Genomic DNA, 19,704 nt, shown 5'->3' on the forward strand with positions numbered 1-19,704 from the left:
GAAAATCACTGTTATAGGCAATGGATAAGTTCAGCTCTGCCAGGTGTAGGATCAGTTATACGCCAGTGGTGCACAATTACTAGCAAAAGCAGCTATACTTGTACAAATCACCTCACAGGTCTTAAAGGGTCGTTTCTGATTTTTCTTTTTCTTACTAACCGTGATAAAGAATTATTTATGTGCTAAATAATTAAACACTGGGTAAAACAGCTTGTGAAAAGAACCTGGGGGTATTGGTGGACACTAAACTCAACTTTAGTGATCAGTGCCAGGCAGCAGCTGCCAAGGCTAATAATATAATGGGATACATCACAAGAGGCATAGATGCTAAAGATGAGAACATAGTTTTGCCTCTTTATAAATCACTGGTCAGACCACATATGGAATACTTATGGGCATATGGGCACCGGTACATAAGAAGGACACAGCTGAACTGGAGGGGGAATGGGTGGGTTACAGTACCAAGACAGGTTATCAAGCTTAGGGCTTTTTTGTTAAGAAAAAAAAAAAGACGTCTTAGGGGCGATCTAATCACAATGTACAAATATATGAATGGACAGTACAGAGATATTCAAAGTGATCTTTTTACACCTTGGCCTGTAACCATGACAAGAGGGCATCCTCTACGTCTAGAGGAAAGAAGGTTTCACCATTAGCAGACGAGGATTCTTTACTGTACGAGCAGTGAGACTGTGGAACTCTCTGTCACATGATGTTGTCATGGCTGATTCATTTGATAAGTTCAAGGGAGGCCTGGATGCTTTTCTTGAAAAATGTAACATTACAAGTTATTGCCCCTGTGATGGGGGAATTGGAATCCGCCTCATAGGGGTCTTTGCCTTCCTTTGGATTAGCACAGTAGAGTTTCTGTAGGTTGAACCTGATGGAGTCTTTCACTCTTGTAACTACGTTACTATTCTCAGCATACAGCTAAATAGAAGAAATATGTATACGCTCCTTACTGGTCCCCTCCACCTCCATCTGTGCCAGTGCCGACTGCACCTCCTTGTGTCAATACCAGGATCACCTTGTGTCAATAAATGGCCACAGCAGCGTCCCTCTGGCACATAAATGTGAGCAGTGGGGGCCAAAACCAAGGTAGCAGAGTTGGCAGGGGATGCAGATGGGTAAGTATAGTTTTTTTTATCTATTTAACTGCACTCTTATCTAAGAGGTTCTGAGCCAGGCCTGGCCATCCGTCATGATATGGCGTCCTGTGGATGTAAACAACTCACTGATGAAACGGGTCAGAAAATGATATTAGGAGTTGGTGCACGGTGAAGCAATCTGCCAATATTTACAACACTGGTGTCCAGCTAATGTATCTGAACACAGAACCTCTTGTACCTTAGCACAAATGGACTGTAATAGCACATGACTTCTTCCGGTGCTATCGCTGTCTAAAGGCTAGTCGTACAGTATAAGGCCTCCCCACCGACAGATGATTTCTGATTTTTAACATCTGACCCCATTGTTCTCAGATGGGTAATCCAGCATCAGAGCTGTCTGGCTGCGGCTTACACCTCCTCATAGGAAGCACTATGCCAAACGATCATGTGTATGGGGAAGCTGAGAGAAAGGACTGTCAGCTAAATATTGAAAATATATAGCCACTTTTCTTTGAGCATCACGGTTTCTGACGCACCATGCTGATGCAGCATGAGCCAATAAAAAAGTAGAACCTGCACTTATATGGTCTATTTTTTCGTAACGGAAGCTCCAATAGAAGGTAATGGGTATGTTTTTAATAGACATATTGATGTGCCATCAGTGTGCTGTGGTTTTTTTATTATAAAAGTTCATTCTCGGCACTCACCATTTCATGTTTCATAAATTTTATTGTTGAAAAAAATTAATCAAAGGTATACAACGGCAACAGGACGTTTCGGTGTCAAGCCTGCCTCAACTGTTGAGGAAGGCTTGACGCCGAAACGTCCTGTTGCCGTTGTATACCTTTGATGAATTTTTTTCTACAATAAAATTTATGAAACATGAAATGGGGAGTGCCGAGAATGAACTTTTCTAATAATATTTTTTCTTACTACGAGCACCACCCTTGACACAGACGTGCCGCCTAAAAGACTGTTGGTTTCTTTTATCGATGCATTGCCAAGCAAGTCCTAACCAGGCTCCACCAAAACTGATGCAAAACTGATGGTTTCTACAGGACATCACTGATGTGTGGATGAGGCCCAAGTCACATTATGTTCTTTGTAGTTGTGCTCTGCTTTGTCTAAAGCATTGAAGAATTGTCTTTTCTAAACCACTAAGCCACTTCTTGGCATTTTACATGAGAATAAGCTGAAAGCAGAAAGTGTTCACATCACTATGACGTCATGCAAACATGCCCATTTTAAAAATGGCGGAACACACACCACACCACGTGTTCAGTCACTGATCAACAGAGAAGTGGGGGTCAATTCTCTTCACGGTACAAATGTTCATTGCTCTGAAAATGTGAAAGTATTCAGTAGAGACAGAGGCTATGTGATTGTTCTACCTCTTGTGATGAGATTACTAGGGTAGGTTCACTTTAAGACGGTAAGGTTTATAAAACATCAACTCGCTGATAGGTGGAGATAACCGTCATTCATCTAGTATAGGCAGTGTCACTTACAGAGAGCCGAGGAAGGGAGGGAGAGGTAAAAAATTTAGTTCTATGATTGGTGTACATAACTGTCAATCAGTAGGTGATGGCGGAAGTTGTGCAGTGAGAGGCAGGCTATTGGCTAGGAGCCTCCGGCAGTAACTGTTGTGATTGGTCGGTTTATTTGTATTGTAAAGTAGGGCAAAGGTCGCGGGTGTAAACCTTGGCCGGAGTGTGGTTGGCGGCTGTCACTGTCCGGTGTCCCGGCTTACTCTGCAGTCATCATGTCTGAGAAGAAGCAGCAAGCGATCAGCCCCTTGAAGAACTTCTTCGCGGGTGGCTTCGGGGGAGTGTGTCTGGTATTTGCCGGCCATCCCCTGGACACGATAAAAGTGAGCGCTGCGGGGACCCGTAGTGACCCCTGGGCTGGTCTGTCAGGGGGTCCTGCTTGTAACAACCTGCTGCTGGGGATGTCCGTGCAGCTGATCTGATGCACATGAGAGTATATCCTTATATACAGCTGTGGGGGATGTGAGAGTGAGGGAGAGGGCTACACGGTATAACCCCACCACTTTCTGGCACCCAGTTATACCGTGTAGCCCTCTCCTTCACTCTTACACCCCTACTGCTGTACAGTGTGGGACCAGGTGTAAGGACACTGCTGTAATGGGTGACTGGGGGATGTCAGAGTGGGGGAAGTAGGGTTAGGGGGCTCTGGAGAATGGCTGAGAGCTCAGTGTGAGTGGGGTGCTCTGTGAGTGTGGGTGCTCTGCAGAAGCTGGCTGAGAGCTCAGTGTGAGTGTGGGTGCTCTGCAGAAGCGGGCTGAGAGCTCAGTGTGAGTGGGGTGCTGTGTGGGTGCTCTGCAGAAGCTGGCTGAGAGCTCAGTGTGAGTGTGGGTGCTCTGCAGAAGCTGGCTGAGAGCTCAGTGTGAGTGTGGGTGCTCTGCAGAAGCTGGCTGAGAGCTCAGTGTGAGTGGGGTACTCTGCAGAAGCTGGCTGAGAGCTCAGTGTGAGTGGGGTGCTCTGCAGAAGCTGGCTGAGAGCTCAGTGTGAGTGTGGGTGCTCTGCAGAAGCTGGCTGAGAGCTCAGTGTGAGTGTGGGTGCTCTGCAGATGCTGGCTGAGAGCTCAGTGTGGGTGCTGAGTGAGTGGGTGCTCTGCAGAAGCTGGCTTAGAGCTCAGTGTGAGTGGGGTGCTGTGTGGGTGCTCTGCAGAAGCTGGCTGAGAGCTCAGTGTGAGTGGGGTGCTCTGCAGAAGCGGGCTGAGCGCTCAGTGTGAGTGGGGTGCTGAGTGAACTCTGTAGGTGATTGAGGTGCTCAGTAACTGAAGTGCTCAGCAGATGGTGGCTGTCGTCACTTGGAGCTCTGCAGATGGTGGTGGAGCAGTGCTCATTGCATGTGGGGTGCTTAGGGGAGAGGTGTTGGCAATATTCAAAATGAGTGGGGTGCTCTGCAGAAGGGGGTGGTGTTTAGTGGGGTGCTCTGCAGAAGGTGGTGGTGTTTAGTGGAGCGCTTTGCAGAAGGTGGTGGAGTTTAGTGGGGTGCTTTGCAGAAGGTGGCGGTGTTTAGTGGGGTGCTTTGCAGAAGGTGGTAGTGTTTAGTGGGGTGCTCTGCAGAAGGTGGCAGTGATCAGTGGGGCGCTCTGCAGAAGGTGGCAGTGATCCGTGGGGCGCTTGGCAGAAGGTGGCAGTGATCAGTGGGGCGCTTGGCAGAAGGTGGCAGTGATCCGTGGGGTGCTCGGCGGAAGGTGGTGTGTTCAGTAGGGGGCTCTGCAGAACATCAGTCATGGGTGCACATGGGGTACTCCGCAGATGGAGGAGTCCTCATGAAACATGGGGTGCTCTGCAGATTGAGGAGTCCTCAGTAAATGTGGGGTGCTCTGTGGAAGGTGGCAGTCAGCAATGTGCTGTGCAGAATTAAGAGTCCTTGCTGTAAGTGGGGTGCTCCTCCAGAATTTTTAAAAAATATAGAGTAAGGAATAAGGAGAGGGAGTGGTGTATGCTCCACATGGTGACAGCGCGCTCTGTGTGCTCAGACATTGTGCTGCTCATATTTGGTTACACAGACAGCTGACTAGCACTGTGGCCTTGAGAAAACTTGCATAAAGGTGACTCCAGCACACTGACCTGCAGGGGGTGCTCGTGTTCTCAAGTTTTTAGGTAAAAGGTTACAGTGGTAAAGATCAGGATTTCAGACACTGCAGTTACAGTATATGCCGCATTATTGGTTTCACATTGGAGCTTATATACCTTATTTCCATTCTTTGCCACTTTTTATTCTTTGCTGTCATTCTCAGGTTTGTGTCTGGGAACACTTGGTGACAACTAGGGATGAGCGCATTTACAGTATTAACTAAGCGCTTCACAAGACTGAACTCCGTGCCACTCCATGCCGCACCGCGTAAGAAGTCTCCCAGGGCTGGATCCAGCTTTCTCAGGCACCCGGAATGGAGCGGCATGGAGTTCAAAGGCTGCAGGCTTTGCTAGTACTTTAAATGCGCTCATCCCTAGTGACAACCTTTATGGCTTCTATGGCTCTCACATGACAGCTAAGTGCCTACCCTGTATGAGCATAACTAGGCGGCTTCACCTTTTAGGATCTTGAGAAGCTGCGAGAGGCTGTACTTGCCATATTGTTTGCCACCCAGCTTTCTCAGAAGAAGATGACTATGGTTTCTTTCACATAGATCGTAAATGGTGCAGAAATTAAGTGCTTCAATTTTTATTATCTGCCACCTGGATATTGTTATATTTTGTATTCTATATTGTAGGTTCGGATTCAGACGCAACCAAAGCCGGGCCCGGGGCAGCTTCCCTTGTATTCAGGAACCTTTGACTGTTTTAAGAAGACATTAGTAAATGAGGTATTGTCATCTGGCATTGTGGGGGCCTCTGCTCCTATCTCTGGGCCCAGACCTTACAGACCAACACATTACATAACCTAATTATATTACTATAGGCCATGTAGGAGTGGTTCCACGCGATTACTGCTCCAGTAGGTTAGGACTCTGTTACATGGAGCAATTATGGGTCATATAGAACAATAATTGCGCTGTAGAATAGGTTTAGCAATTAGCTGATAAGCGAGCAAACACTTATTTATCGGCTAGTCATAGTTTTGACAGGTTTAAAAATTGACATTCTCCGACCGCACATCACTCTGTGTAATAGGTGACAAATGATAAAAGTAAGGAGCCGGGAGACAATTTAGCAATTGTTTGTGGAGCCCTGACTGCCTGATACTGAGGGCACATGTTGGGCAGGGGTCCCACCATGTAATTCATTGTCTCCTATTACATGGAGAGATATGCAGTCAACGGCAGATTATTGACAAGCTTGCTGGCTCTATTTGGGGAGGGGGAATATTTGCCTCATTTCACAGATGATCGCTCTGTGTAAAGTAATTTTTATGAGGCAATTATTGTGAACAGTTGTTCCTAGGAACTCTATTTTACCCAATAATCGGCGTGTGTAAAGCCAGCAGATATTTACTCCTCAGATGATTGGATCTTTTGTGTGGCCGGTAAAATCATGGTTATCGTCCTCACATCTCTGTGTGAAATGGCTGCAGGAATGATAAAGGGATAATTCCTGCGGACCAGCCACACAGTTAATCGTGCCTTGGGACTGCAAATGAGTGCTGACCTTGCTGATCGGCACTTGTTTGTGGCCGCACATCGTGTTAAGGGACCTCAAACGTGTTATCCAGCATTAGAAAAACATGGACGCTCTCTTCCAGAGACCACACCGCTCTTGTCTCCTGTTTGGGTGCAGGTTCTGCAACTCAGTTCTATTGAAGTGAACGGAGCCTAATTGCAAATCACACCTAAACTCAAGTCATGTTCTGTTGTCTCTGGAAGAAAGTGGCCATGTGAAAGACACTGTGAAAAACTCTTGCTGCTCATCAGTTGCAGGAGAAGGGAAAACTATACCATACCCTGTAGAGAAGATAACATTATAATACAGACATTGTTTGGAGAAAAGGGCCCCAAATGGATTTAAATGGTTACTTAACCTGCTGACCCCACTCTGATTACTCATTTAGGCTCTGGTTGGCACCCCGCTTATCCCCTTGGAGCACGCATTACACGACCACTGCATCCAGTTGATCAAAGCATCAGTGGTTACAGGCCTTACTGCTGGCCAGCAGTGATGCCAGGAGTACGACCTGTGACCTCTGATGCTTTTGATCAGCTCTAGAAGGAAGACTGGGGTGCTGACCAGAGCCTGAATGGGTGATCAGCAGGAATCGGTGAGGTTTGTCACTGCTTGGTTGTTATTTTAATGCATTCAATAATCCCTTTAAATAGAGGTTACATGCAAGGAAAATAATGTACTATATCTACACCATTCTGAGGTTATATGTTCTGTACAATTTCACTAGTGTGTAAAAGTAAAAAGTCTGCAAAAGTAAAAAATTCTGCAAAGTTAAAAATTGCATCCATAACTGGGGAGGGGGTTGTCTACTGCGACTGACCAGTCTTACTGGAACTACAGGGCAGCATTCTTCCTCCTATCCATCTGTTCTCCTGCATTGTCTGCTACATTTACACCTCTCCCTGAGGTTTACACCCAGCTGTCCCAGTGCCCTGACTGGCAAAGCTCTATGAGAAATCATGTAAATGCTATCACTTTACACTGTCACATAAAGCATAGTTATTCTTACAGGTAATCTAACCCAGCTGGGAAAGCTGTGTGACAACTGCTGGTGTTGCAGTTTCCTTAGGATTGGCACCCAACTTTGTTGGTGTCTTTATTGGGGAAGTTAGGTGACAAACCTTTATTATAAACTATGACTATAAAGGAGCTATAATGTAGACATATTGTGGGAGATTTATCAAACATGGTGTAAAGTGAAACTGGCTCAGTTGTCCCTAGCAACCAATCAGATTCCACCTTTCATTTTCCAGTCTGTGAGGAATGAAAGGTGGAATCTGATTGGTTGCTAGGGGCAACTGAGCCAGTTTCACTTCACACCATGTTTAATAAATCTCCCCCCATTGTTCGCTACTTTAGGGTCCACACTACGGAATCCCAGCGGATCCCGCAGCTTGCGGCGGCGCGCATCTCCACTGGTCCCATAAGCTTAATTTTATGGTTTGGAAGATTCCGACATCCGCCCAAATAATTAATTTGCTCATTCTTCGCGCGGGCAGCAGAATCTGCCAAGCCATAGAATGAAGCTTATGGGACCAGTGCCTGGCCGGGTGATCTGCCGAGATTCCATAGTGTGGGCATACCCTAACCTACAACATGTATAACAGGAAAGCTTCCCAGTGGCTTGTATCTACTGTCTCATTCCACCTAGCTGAACAGACATGTTATCTTATAAGGTTGGAAAGATATCTCTGTGGGTCGCCAGCAAACACCTAATCTGCACTGAGGCTACAAGGTGACCTCCATGATGTCTATACTAGACAAGTGTTATCCAGCAGAAACGCAGAGAAGTAACCTCACTTCTTACTGTCTGTGCTGCAGGGCGTCAAAGGTCTTTACAAGGGGATGGCAGCTCCCATCATCGGGGTTACCCCAATGTTTGCAGTTTGTTTCTTCGGCTTTGGTCTTGGAAAGAAACTCCAGCAGAAACATCCAGAAGAAGTTCTCACGTAAGACACAGACTCCTTTATTCTCGGTCTTTTGGGGTAAATCACTGTCTGTTAGTTCACAGGATTTCTTGCTAAATAGCAGCTTCTCATCATCATTACCACGTGTGCTGCTGGTTATTCTCCAGTGGTGATGGCAGCTGAGACGCCTTGGGTGATGCCAACTTGGGCATCTCATATTCGTACGTATACAAATACACAGACTTACTATAATCCTGGGTTCACACTAAGTATTTGGTTAATATTCTTTGACCAAACTAGAAGTAGGAAATTTTTCTATTAAAGTTTTTCTGTGTTTTGGTTCCAATTACTGACCAAAATAGTGAACACAGTCTCAGGTCTGGCGCACATGTCCGTACTGCTGTCCATGGCTGCAGACCCTCGGCTATGTACAGCACTACAGATGTTCATTCACAGCTGTCTGCAATTACACAGACCCATTCATGCCACAACTGTGTCTGTATTAGGGCCTGCCAGTATTTTGGGGGCACGTAGTATGCCCACAATTGCGGACAGAATGTCCTAGGGCCTCGTGTACACAGATTTTGTGCCATTGTGGTGTTTCCTTTTTTTTTTTTTTTTTTTTTTTTTGGGGGGGGGGGGGGGGGGGGGTCCATCTCTGTGAGGTCTGGTTCATGCCACAGTTTACCATTATCCCGAGAATGTGGGATGCCAGTAATTACATGCATAGATTGCCTTGGGCCCACATTTTTTTATTTTTATTTTTTCAGAATGCAGGGGAGACCTTGCTAGAAAGGGGGTGTAGCTTAAATACACTAAGAGAATGTCCTAGGTAATAGATTATAGATCTCACGACATTTATTATAATGCTATGTTGTCTCCGAATTAGTCATTTTTTTTTTATTTCTTCCCCTTTTGTGCTTGGCTCATAGAGTATTGTGTACACTGGGTACGATTAGCAATTACATTTGCGTGAGATGTGCAGGAGTAGGATGTTCCTATTCACTGACAGCAGGAAGAAATCAGACAGTAGTACAATGAACACTGTCAGTTTAAAATAACTATTGCCATCTCCTAGAGACATGTAAAAAGGTTTGGATATAGCCAGGTAAAGCACACAGTTATGTGCTTCACTCCACAGCTCGCTGCAGAAGTCTGTTTCCACCATGAGGCTATGTTCACACAACGTGAACAACCGGCCATTCCGTGACCCCGGACGGGTCACGTAGCGGCCGGTCTCTGCACAGATCGTCCCGGCCAGTACTGCAGTACCGGCCAGATGATCTTTACGGCCGTAGTGTTCCGCTGATCCGCCCGCATCAGAACTCCCCATAGGACACAATGAAGCTAGCGGACGGAGAACTGACATGGGTTTCCTACGGCCGCAATTCAGTGAATTGCGGCCGCAGAAAACTGACATGCAAGTTCTTTGCGGCGCCGCATGTATACGATGTGTATACGCTTCGGCCGGGATCCCATAGAACAATAGGCTATGTTCCCCTCTGCACAAAGTACGTCCGTTGTTGCCGATGGCTACAACGGCCGTACTTTTACGTAGTGTGAACATAGCCTAAAGGTGTATACCTTAGACTTTTGTCGGCTGTACCCAATGCTGGTTGGTATAAGGTGTATGGAGCTTTCCCAAACAACCACTGACAGATGTAGGTGTTAAAAGATGTTGGGCATGATGGAAAACCACCGCCTGGTCCCTTTGTCCCGGGCGAGATAAGCTGCAGTCAGAGCGCTTTGCTGCAGCCTACCCCTCCCTATAGAGAATACTGGAACGTTCCTGTATATGGGGAGGATGGGCAGCGGGCAGGAGAGGTAATTGCCGGCCAAACGACCATTCAGCTATCATTTATTAAAGGTGTATTGCCAGCTTAAAGCAACACTGTACCCACAATCTGATTCCCCCCCCCCCCCCCAAACCTCTTGTACCTTCGGATAGCTGCTTTTAATCCAAGATCTGTCCTGTGGTCCGTGGGCAGGTGATGCAGTTATTGTCCTAAAAAACAGCTTTTAAATTGGCAGCCCCGTGTATGCATTAGGCTAGCACAACCTCTCTGTCCCTTCTACTCGCCCTCCTCATCATTAGGAATGCTCCAGGCAAATTGCCTACTATTCGTCACCTGTGTTAGCCCGGCACATAGGCTGAATTGTTAAAGGAGACCTGTCACCCCCCGTGCCTGGGTGACGGGCTCCCGACCCCCCGTTACAGCCCCCTATACTCACCTGATCCCGCCGGGTCCCGCTTTTGGTTCCGGTCGGGTCACGGAGATATCAGCTCCCGAAGCCCGGCGCGCACGCGCTGACAGGAGAGTCCGATGCCCATAGAGAATGACAGAGCATCGTACTCCCCATTCATGCTCCGAGCGTCGGACTCTCCTGTCAGCGCGCGTGCCGGGCTTCGGTAGCTGATATCTCCGTGACCCGACCGGATCCAAAAGCGGGACCCGGCGGGATCAGGTGAGTATAGGGGGCTGTAACGGGGGGTCGGGAGCCTGTCACCCCGGCACGGGGGGTGACAGGTCTCCTTTAACAATCCAGCCTATGTGCCGGGCTAACACAGGTGACGAATAGTAGGCAATCTGCCTGGAGCATTCCTAATGATGAGGAGGGCGAGTAGGAGGGACAGAGAGGTTGTGCTAGCCTAATGCATACACAATCCAGGCCACGCCCGTAGGGCACAGGGCTGTAATTTTAAAAGTTGTTTTTTAGGACAATAACTGCATCACCTGCCAAATGGACCGCAGGACAGATCATGGATTAAAAGCAGCTATCCGAAGGTACAAGTGGTTTGGGGGGGTCAGATTGTGGGTACAGAGTCGCTTTAAAGGGGTTATCCAGCGTTTGGAAAACCTGTTCACTTTTTCCAGAGACAACACAACTCTTGTCTCCAGTTAAGAGGTGGTTTGAAATCAAAGGGGTTATCCAGCGAAAACCTTTTTCTTTGAAATCAACTGGGTTAAGAAAATTATATAGACTTGAAATTTACTTCTATTTAAAAGTCTTCCCATACTTATCAGCTGCTGTAAGACTTTAGGGCCCCTGTAATACTATGAATGACCGTAATGCTGTGATCTTTCAGCGGCCCCTCTTAATGTCATAATATCTCAATGTGGCCCCTCTTCTGTGTCTTAATTGCTGCCCTTTTAGGCATTGGATACTGGAGAGGGGCACATCCCTGCCACCCCCTACCTCGCCTGGCCTGTGTAAGGTACGTGTGCCTGGCCCTCAGTGTACATATTGTGTTGGTCTGTTTCTCGTATTTGTACATACACCCGCCATTCCACCTCTGCCCAGTCTTTTGCAGACTAGGTGAATTGTGTGGTACCATTTTCTTCCTTCTCATACAGCTATGGGTATTTAATCTTCTTTTCTTTGTTTTAAGGTATCCCCAGCTGTTTGCAGCCGGTATGTTATCTGGGGTCTTTACGACAGCCATCATGGCCCCTGGTGAGAGAATAAAGTGTTTGTTACAGGTATGCAGCCCGCAGGAGAAACACAAAATGCATATGCAAAGTGCCTGTAATAAAATATAGACATGTGTCACAGCTGTAGTGCATTATGGGTGTTAGAAACTGGATATTCGTCCCTTTATTGCCTTTGTGCAATTACTGTCTGTGGTCAGCAGATGGTGCTGTTGCAGTCAGCAATGAGAATAAACTTTTACAGCAACCTATATGTGCAGTACTGAAAAGCTGTTGACATATCACATCTTTGGACCATCCCATACATATTTCTTGGCCCCCTAAATGGTTTTTCATTGACTCAAAATGATGTATCTCCCCTACCGTGCCCACTAAACCAGGGTTTGGAATCTTGGCTCTCCAGCTGTTTCAGTACTACAGCTCCCATCCTGTCTGGACAGCCAAAACGCTAGCTTTTTCTGTCCAAGCATAATGGGAGTTGTAGTTTTGCAACAGCTGGAGAACCAAAATTCCCTACCCCTGGCCTAAACGGAGGTGTCTCCTGTACCCTCCATGGACTAAGTCAGGAGTGTGGCCCATGGAGTAGATCATGCACTGCAGCTTATTGTTTCCAGTTACCTGATCATACAGTATATAACTTCATCTTCCAGATCCAGGCTGCCACTGGAGAAGTGAAATATGCCGGCCCCATGGACTGTGCCAAGCAAATCTATAGAGAAGCTGGGATTAAAGGCGTATACAAAGGAACTGTGCTGACGCTTATGAGAGGTATATTGGGTGGAGCACTTGTATATATTGTCAGATGGAGGACACATGGGGAATTTCACACTGCAGATTTCAGCAAATAACACTAGGGGGAGACATTACAGGGAAGGAGACTTGTCATCCTGTAGTTATGTGGTGGGGGTAGTGAGAATAAACTATATACAGTGATGTGTCAATATAGGAGGGCCCCTAATCTCACCTTCTTTCATTGTGGGGGTACTCACATGATAAGAGTCCTCAGCCCCTTCTGGAGATAATCAGGAGCCTTGTGTAATCTTTATGTTGATTACATTTCACATCTTAATCAGCGTCGCGGCTGCACAAGTCTGCAAATCCCACACTGAAGACGTAAAGGAATTGACTCAAGGTCAGACCAGCCCCTGTAACCAATTGTATTCTTCATGCAGATTTGAATACCTTCCAGAATCCTTCTATTCAGATCTAAAAAAAATTCTGGTCAATTACTTTCTATAGAAATGGAAGAACATTTATATAACTGCGGGCTTTGGTAGCACCCATTGGTGTAATTTAGGCACATTATAGCTGATGTATAACACAGTTGCTGAGAGTCACTGAGGCCTGGGGCACAGTATACCTCTAGTCACATTGACATTACTGTTGATTCTGCAAATAACATGGCGGCTATTGCTGATAACTCAGTGTCGTAAAAGCACATTTCACACCACAGCCAAAAGAATTCTTAGTCAGTCTTAATGCTTCACTTTAGTCAGATCTTTAAATATTCTATTCGCTATATCTGTGTATTGGAAAGCGGCAGCTGTTACATATCCCACAATAGTTATCACTCAGATTTCCAAGAATCCAGAAGGGCATATGTGCAGTGTTATATATTAGTGATAAATATATTGCAGCTTTTGTCTTTCAGAGCTATAGGAAAGCTGGGTGGGAGGTGTAGAGCTTGGTATATTTGTGAGTGATTAAATAGTGACGTCATTTCTGTCTATCTTAGATGTGCCTGCGAGTGGGATGTACTTTATGACCTATGAATGGCTGAAGACCATCCTCACACCAGAGGGCCACAGGTAATATGTCTGCCAGTGGATAGCAGTGTCTGTAGGGGATTTGTGGTGACATCTTTGTATCTAAACAATAACGTTACATACTGTAGGATAGGTGTTACATATATGATTGGCGGGAGGGCCTAGCTTTTGAATAGAGGGGCAGTGGGCTTGCTGATGGAGATTTCTGAACATGATCTCTGTCACCGCCATAGCAGCTAACAGAGTGGTGGTCACACAAGTGTGTTGCCCCTTTAGCCTTTTATTGCCCATTATGTGTCTTAATCCATGATTTAGACCTGAGTGCCAGGCTGAAGCGTATCAGGGACCCTACTGGATATTCTTTCTGTATGTGCTTTGATTTTAAAGTGCACCTGTGATAAAAAATGTCCCACCCTCACTTCCTGCCAGGGACAAAGCCACCTCGTGGGAGGCAGTGGTTGGCATTTGTAATAGTCTCCCTACCTCATGTAGCTGGAAATACAGCCCAAATTTTTTTGAGTGAATTAGAAATATACTTATATTCTCAGGAACAATGCTTTAGAGCAAAATGACCTAAAACATGAATAAAGCTGAAAGTGTTTTTAAAGCGAGTGTACCATAAGGTACAGTGCTTTATGATTTTTACATCAATAGTCTGGCACAGGGATGCCAGTGCCGCGGTCCCTTTTTCTTTAACCGCGGCCCGGTTTCTGTGCACGACATTGGTCTATTCCCGGTCACCGGCATAGCCTGAAGCACTGGAGGCGTGCCCAGTGTGTGGCATTATCCCCATCACAAGGGGTTAAATGCACATGGAGGCACAGCGCTATAATTTGAGGAATTGGAGGGGTGTAGAGTGCTAACTGGCCTACACTATTTACAGTGCTTTATCTGTCGCTGCTGCTGAGGTGACCACACTTCATGCACAGGTATACAAACCGCAGAGCCAGTGGCTTGTCTTCGCTCTCCGCCTCTTGGACATTGCCCACAGCATAAGGGATTGTCGCTTTGGAATTAATGTTATTTAGTGCAGTTTATTTCTTACCCCAGTGAATGGATGGGCTGAGCCAGAATATCTGGTCTGACAAGTACACAGTGCAGTCTGGGAAGGGATCCTGTCTCGGTTGTTGTATGCACATGTATAATTGGTGTAAATAAAGCAAAGCCCTATAATCAGGAAAGTATTACAGGTCATCCATCATGATGCATAACCTCCCGTGTCACCGCATGATGTGTATTTAGTAAATGGGGGAGGGGACAAAGTGATGGTAGACTAAAAATACAGATGCAGCAGAGCTAAGATCGCGTAGCAGTAGGTGCCATAGTATCACTATGTTCTGGTTTTACATAGAATTGCAAATAATGCAGTTAGAAAGTGATCGTTTCGCACTAGAAACTGATCACAAATTCTGCTCTGTGTGTATATGTATAAAGACTTGTGGATATGTCTATACCACAAAGGCTTGGTTACCAGTGCTAAGAAAATATTGCTGCAAATCTGTTTAGTAACCACACAAGCTGTGCGGCTGCTGTTGCTGTTCTGCAGGGATTATTTAGATTGCCTCCCCTTAACCACAACACCCCCGCCTCTCGTCCATGTCGCTGTGGACCAGCTGAGCAGCCAAACCAGTTTGCAAAGAGAGCAGATAGATCAGCAAAGCTTCTTGGTGACGTCAAACACAGCTGGAGATGTGGTATTAGGGTGGACTTTCCTGCTAGGGCCGTGCATACAAGGGGAGCTCCAGTTATAAAAGATAACTGACCCTTTGCTTTGTTTCACTGCAAAAATGTTAGAATATTTTTATAGACTGTGACCACCACTGATCTGGATGGAAACCCTAAGGGTATGTTTGCCTGTGGTGTACACACTGGGCACTGTCACTTTAAAGTGTGGCTGTCGCTTTAAAAAGTGTTTGACATTTACTAGAAACATGTCAAAGTTTTGATCTCTCAGGGTCTGGGTGTCCAGACCCCCTCTAGTTATCAGATATGAAGCCAGGCTAAGTACGTCACTTCAGGGCTTGCTGTCTGGCTGCAGAAGATAGTCTCCATGGACTTCCAATGGAGCCCATCGATTGCAGCAAGATGGAAAACCTTAAAATCTCGACCGCCGACTGCGCACTATGTGTAATAGGAATGCGCAGTTGAGGATTGCAGCGCGTGGTGTCGGGATGCATACAGAGCGCAGGAGAACATTGGGAATGTGGAAGGTAATGTATACCTTCCACATTCCCAATGTTCTCCTGCGTTCTGTATGTATCACGACACTATGCGCTTCAGCTTCAGAGCGGCCTGTCTGAGCTGACAGGCTGCTCAACCAATCACTGGCTAGGACCGCTGCGGCCAGTGATTGGCTGATCAGCCTGTCAGCTCAGACAGGCTGCTCTGAAGCTGCAGCGCGCGGTGTCGGGATGCATACAGAACGCAGGAGAACATTGGGAACGTGGACAGGCGTAGTATTAATTGTTTTTGCAAAGGCTGCACAGACATTGCTAACAATGTCCGTGCAGCCCTTGCTAAATGATTATCGGCCTGTGTAATAGGCCCAGTAAACGAGCGCTGATTTATCAGATCTGCGCTTGTTTACTATATTGATTGGGCCTTCATCACCTCGTGTAATAGGACCCTAACAATCGGGGAAGGGGGGGGGGGGGTCTGGACACCCAGACTTTTGACGTTTCTATGATTTGTCAAAAATTTGTATATTAACTTTACTAGTCTTTTAATCATTGAACAAAATGAAATCCTTAGTGTCAAATCTAAAGCATCAGATACAGATTTTATACCCTGAAGGTCGCAGACTACACCCCCTGACCTTCTTATGTGAAACATGCAGCTTATACCCTACGTGTGAACATACCTGTATAGTTGATGTTTCTACCCAGGATGTCTGTGGGTGGTTATGTGGATGTTCTTCCTTTATTTAGTAGTTCATTTCCCTTAGCACTGTTTATAATGGAGTTTATCTACATTGCTTGCCAACTACTATATATTCTACCTATTGGCATGATTACAGATGTAGCTTGATACATTGACGCAACCATCCAGCCTTCCCCTTCTGGTGATACTAGGGGGACCTCCTGCTGTGTATGCTATGCTTAGCTCAGTCACCCATCTGCCATATTACAGGCGCACAGCCAAAGTTACGCTATAAGTTAATATGCAATTTTTCCTTTTTCTCCCCTCCCCCTCTCCTGACAGTGTAAGTGAGCTGAGTGTTCCTCGAATTCTTTTCGCTGGAGGAATGGCTGGAATCTTTAACTGGGCTGTCGCAATTCCCCCAGACGTGCTAAAATCTCGTTTCCAGACAGGTGGGTGATCGGCTCGCTGTGAGTATCTGCTGGCAGGCGTGTTAATGGGAGAGTTGTATTTCATTAAATCCCTGTTATATTTTTTTCCTTTCTTCGTTCTTTTTCCACCTCTTCAAGTGCTAATAATTTCCAAGCCTCTTGTGAATTGAATTAGACGCCGCAGGGCTGCGTGCTGATCATGGCCAATGCAGCAGAGCTGGGTGGCTTCCCAAAAAAAGTTAAAGACTTTAGATTTCTATGCAGTACAGGCGATGCAGAGTTGCATCCTGGGACTTCAGTGGTGGTGACACTAAAACTCCCAGCATTAAATCATTTTTATCCTTTAAATCCACTAAATATGTGAAGAGAATAAAAAGGTCAGTTCTGTGCAGAAAAATTGCGCAGCATGTGTTTGAATGTACTTGCTGAAGCATCCTTTCTTAGTGTTCACTGCTGTTGTTCCTCTGTTATATCTCCTGGAAATGTAGAACTAAATCAGCAACTGGGTAATAGCATTCCCATGACCACCTCTTGGGTTCAAATAATGGATGATAAATGAAGATCTGAGCTCAGTAGAGGAAATAATGATGAACCACCATGAAGATAAGGGTAGTTACTAGTAAGGTCCCTTGAAGAGGTTGAACCTATAAGTAACTAACAGTCTCATATATTTATGTATCTTTCCGACAGCTCCAGCAGGAAAATATCCCAATGGGTTCAGGGATGTGTTGCGTGAATTAATCCGTGAGGAGGGAATCGGATCGCTATATAAAGGTTTCACGGCAGTCATGCTCCGAGCCTTCCCAGCCAACGCTGTAAGTAGCTGCCTGACTTTTGAAAGGGCAGGAAGGCGGAAGTCTGTGTTGTGCTGTTTGATGCAGTCTATTCCTCACTGTTATCAGCCATTTCATGATTAAGAAAGTCTGTTTTGTTAAGATGGCAGTACATTTTCAGTAACTGTTGGCTGAACAAAATGTTTTCTCCCATCCTCCTCATACACATGAATGTTTGTCAGGGCTGAACGTTCATGTGTTCCGTATGAGGAGGGAAAGGGGTAAGCCTCAGCCAGACAGCTCTGTCCTAGAACAAATGGGTCGGGCGTCAGAAATCCAGCATGCCCAGCACTCATTGGAAAGTCAGGAGGTCACTACACACCTTATACTGTTGTTCGCCTTATACTGTATGGGCACCTTATCATGTAAGATGTATGGGCATAATCATTGGGGTCATTGACTGCCCCCATTATCGCTGCTTTATATCACCAGTGCTGAGATCCTACATTCATTTAATATCAGCAGCTTCTGTTTATAAGCTTTACATAAGCAGCCAGCTTTAAGATTATTGGCCCTTAAATTTTCTAACAGAACCTAAATTTATGTTTCTACCATTAATATAATCGAGTTTGAAAATCGTTAGAGCTTTCCAGACCAAACCCAAAAGACCATTCATAATCCTGGATTATTGGATTTCCCAGTATGACTATGCTGAAAATAATCTTTAAATCCTAGATGGTCAGTGCAGCATGGAGACTGAGCTCTTAATCAATGAACTGTAAATAACAAGAATATAATGTAGGAAGTTCTCCTATTATGAAATATTATGTTGTTCTGAATGCATTTCTGGGAAAGCGAGGCGACAGATAACGTTCTACCAGTAATCTATATGATGTATCATAGTTACATAGTGGTACTTACCGCAGCTCGGTCTCTCTCTAATTATGCAAGTTTGTCATTCTGGGACCTTGTAGGCGCTATAATGTCAGCCATGTAGGCTGTCACCCAGCTTTTCCAGAACCAGATAAAACTAGGTAGCCGGATCCAGACTTTACCAGTGTGAAAGCGGAGGATGGCTCAAGGAGAGCTTATTTCTTTTGAGCTAAATGACAAATAATTTATTTTGCGTCTCTCCCCATCCTCAGGCATGTTTCCTTGGATTTGAAGTCGCCATGAAGTTCCTGAACTGGCTTGCACCAAACTTGTAAGAGTGGAGAAACCTTCACATAAAAACCAGCTGACTTCTTGGCATCTCTAGTTGCTGCCACCTTCGGGTAGAAATGAACTGTCCTTGAAGTAACAACTTGCCTTAGTTCCCTGGCGAACAGTCCGCGGGACTTCTCCATAACTGGTGCCCGCCAGGTACCGAAGCGGAAAAACTTGAAACACAGATATTTAGAATCCTCCTCGTGAATGTAACAAGCTGCTTTGATTTTTATGGACTGCAATGAATTATATCTTAATTTACAGGCAATTTATTTTTTTCTGGTAGATCAATAAGGCAATGATCCGGTGCTGCTGACCTGTGTCTTAATCTCTGCTGGTGTTGGCGCCGCAGGGCATTGAACACAATATATCTCTTTCCTCATAGTAGATTGTATTGCAGGGTCCAGCAGTCTGCAGCTGCCAAACCACAAGCCATAAAAAGAGAAGACTGGTACCTGTCCTGACACCTAGTTTTACCCCACTGTTTTGCAACACCCTGTGCCCAGCGCTGCTCCCCTCCCCCATATGTGGACACATTCTTTCCTTGCATCAATACTGTGGGTAACCTGAGCAGAGCGACCTCTAAACGTATACAGCTGCCCGTATTAAATATCTGACACATGGTGCAGAGGATTGCACAGTGCTTCCTGTACATATCATCCCGACTTCTCATAGCCTATGAATTGTTTGCCCATCCTGACGCTGGATCTCTGCATTTGGGGGAAGGGGGAAGAGATTTTATTTTGTACAGACATTTCTATCAGCAGTAAATCTTTGCCTTATCACACAGCTTTTGTAGTGTGTTATTTCTATACCGATGAATCGGATGATCATTAAAATGAGTGACGATGCCAGAAAAATATGGTTACCTACAGACTGTGAAGGCAGCTGTTATAATGTACTGTATATGGCAGAAGTCATCAGGCTGTATTTATAAGCTAGAACCATTTAGCAGCTTTATTTGCTATAAGGCCTCACTATGTGCATATTTGTTTTGCAAAATTTTAATTTTTTTATTGGACCTGGGTAAAAAATTTGCACATTAAGAGTTTCAATGTGCCAAAGCTATGCAGTCCCTTTTCCGCTATTAT

The 19,704-nt window shown here is 45.6% G+C and overlaps 2 protein-coding genes across 3 annotated transcripts in view; one reads left to right on the forward strand and one right to left on the reverse strand.

Annotated features, from left to right (window-relative positions):
• The window catches only part of LOC138788663 (rab GDP dissociation inhibitor beta-like), a 41,619-nt gene extending 38,915 nt beyond the window's left edge, over nucleotides 1–2,704 (reverse strand). Inside the window, exon 1 of one of the 2 annotated variants that reach the window (XM_069966756.1) lies at nucleotides 2,618–2,704. The gene's annotated coding sequence lies outside the window, so the exon portion shown is untranslated. Of the gene's footprint in view, nucleotides 1–2,500; nucleotides 2,588–2,617 lie in introns of those variants that run through there. The other variant, XM_069966755.1, reaches the window with a different exon arrangement.
• Nucleotides 2,705–2,784: 80 nt separating this feature from the next.
• Nucleotides 2,785–19,400, forward strand: SLC25A20 (solute carrier family 25 member 20). Its single transcript, XM_069966759.1, has 9 exons — nucleotides 2,785–2,979; nucleotides 5,355–5,447; nucleotides 8,062–8,189; nucleotides 11,539–11,629; nucleotides 12,229–12,346; nucleotides 13,314–13,386; nucleotides 16,546–16,655; nucleotides 17,325–17,449; nucleotides 18,553–19,400. Exons 1-9 carry the CDS (start codon nucleotides 2,872–2,874, stop codon nucleotides 18,613–18,615), a joined length of 909 nt encoding a protein of 302 aa, XP_069822860.1. The 5' UTR covers nucleotides 2,785–2,871; the 3' UTR covers nucleotides 18,616–19,400.
• The last annotated feature ends 304 nt before the right edge of the window (nucleotides 19,401–19,704 follow it).

Source organism: Dendropsophus ebraccatus, chromosome 4 (genome assembly GCF_027789765.1).
Source record: "Dendropsophus ebraccatus isolate aDenEbr1 chromosome 4, aDenEbr1.pat, whole genome shotgun sequence".
NCBI classification, from domain to species: Eukaryota; Metazoa; Chordata; class Amphibia; order Anura; family Hylidae; genus Dendropsophus; species Dendropsophus ebraccatus.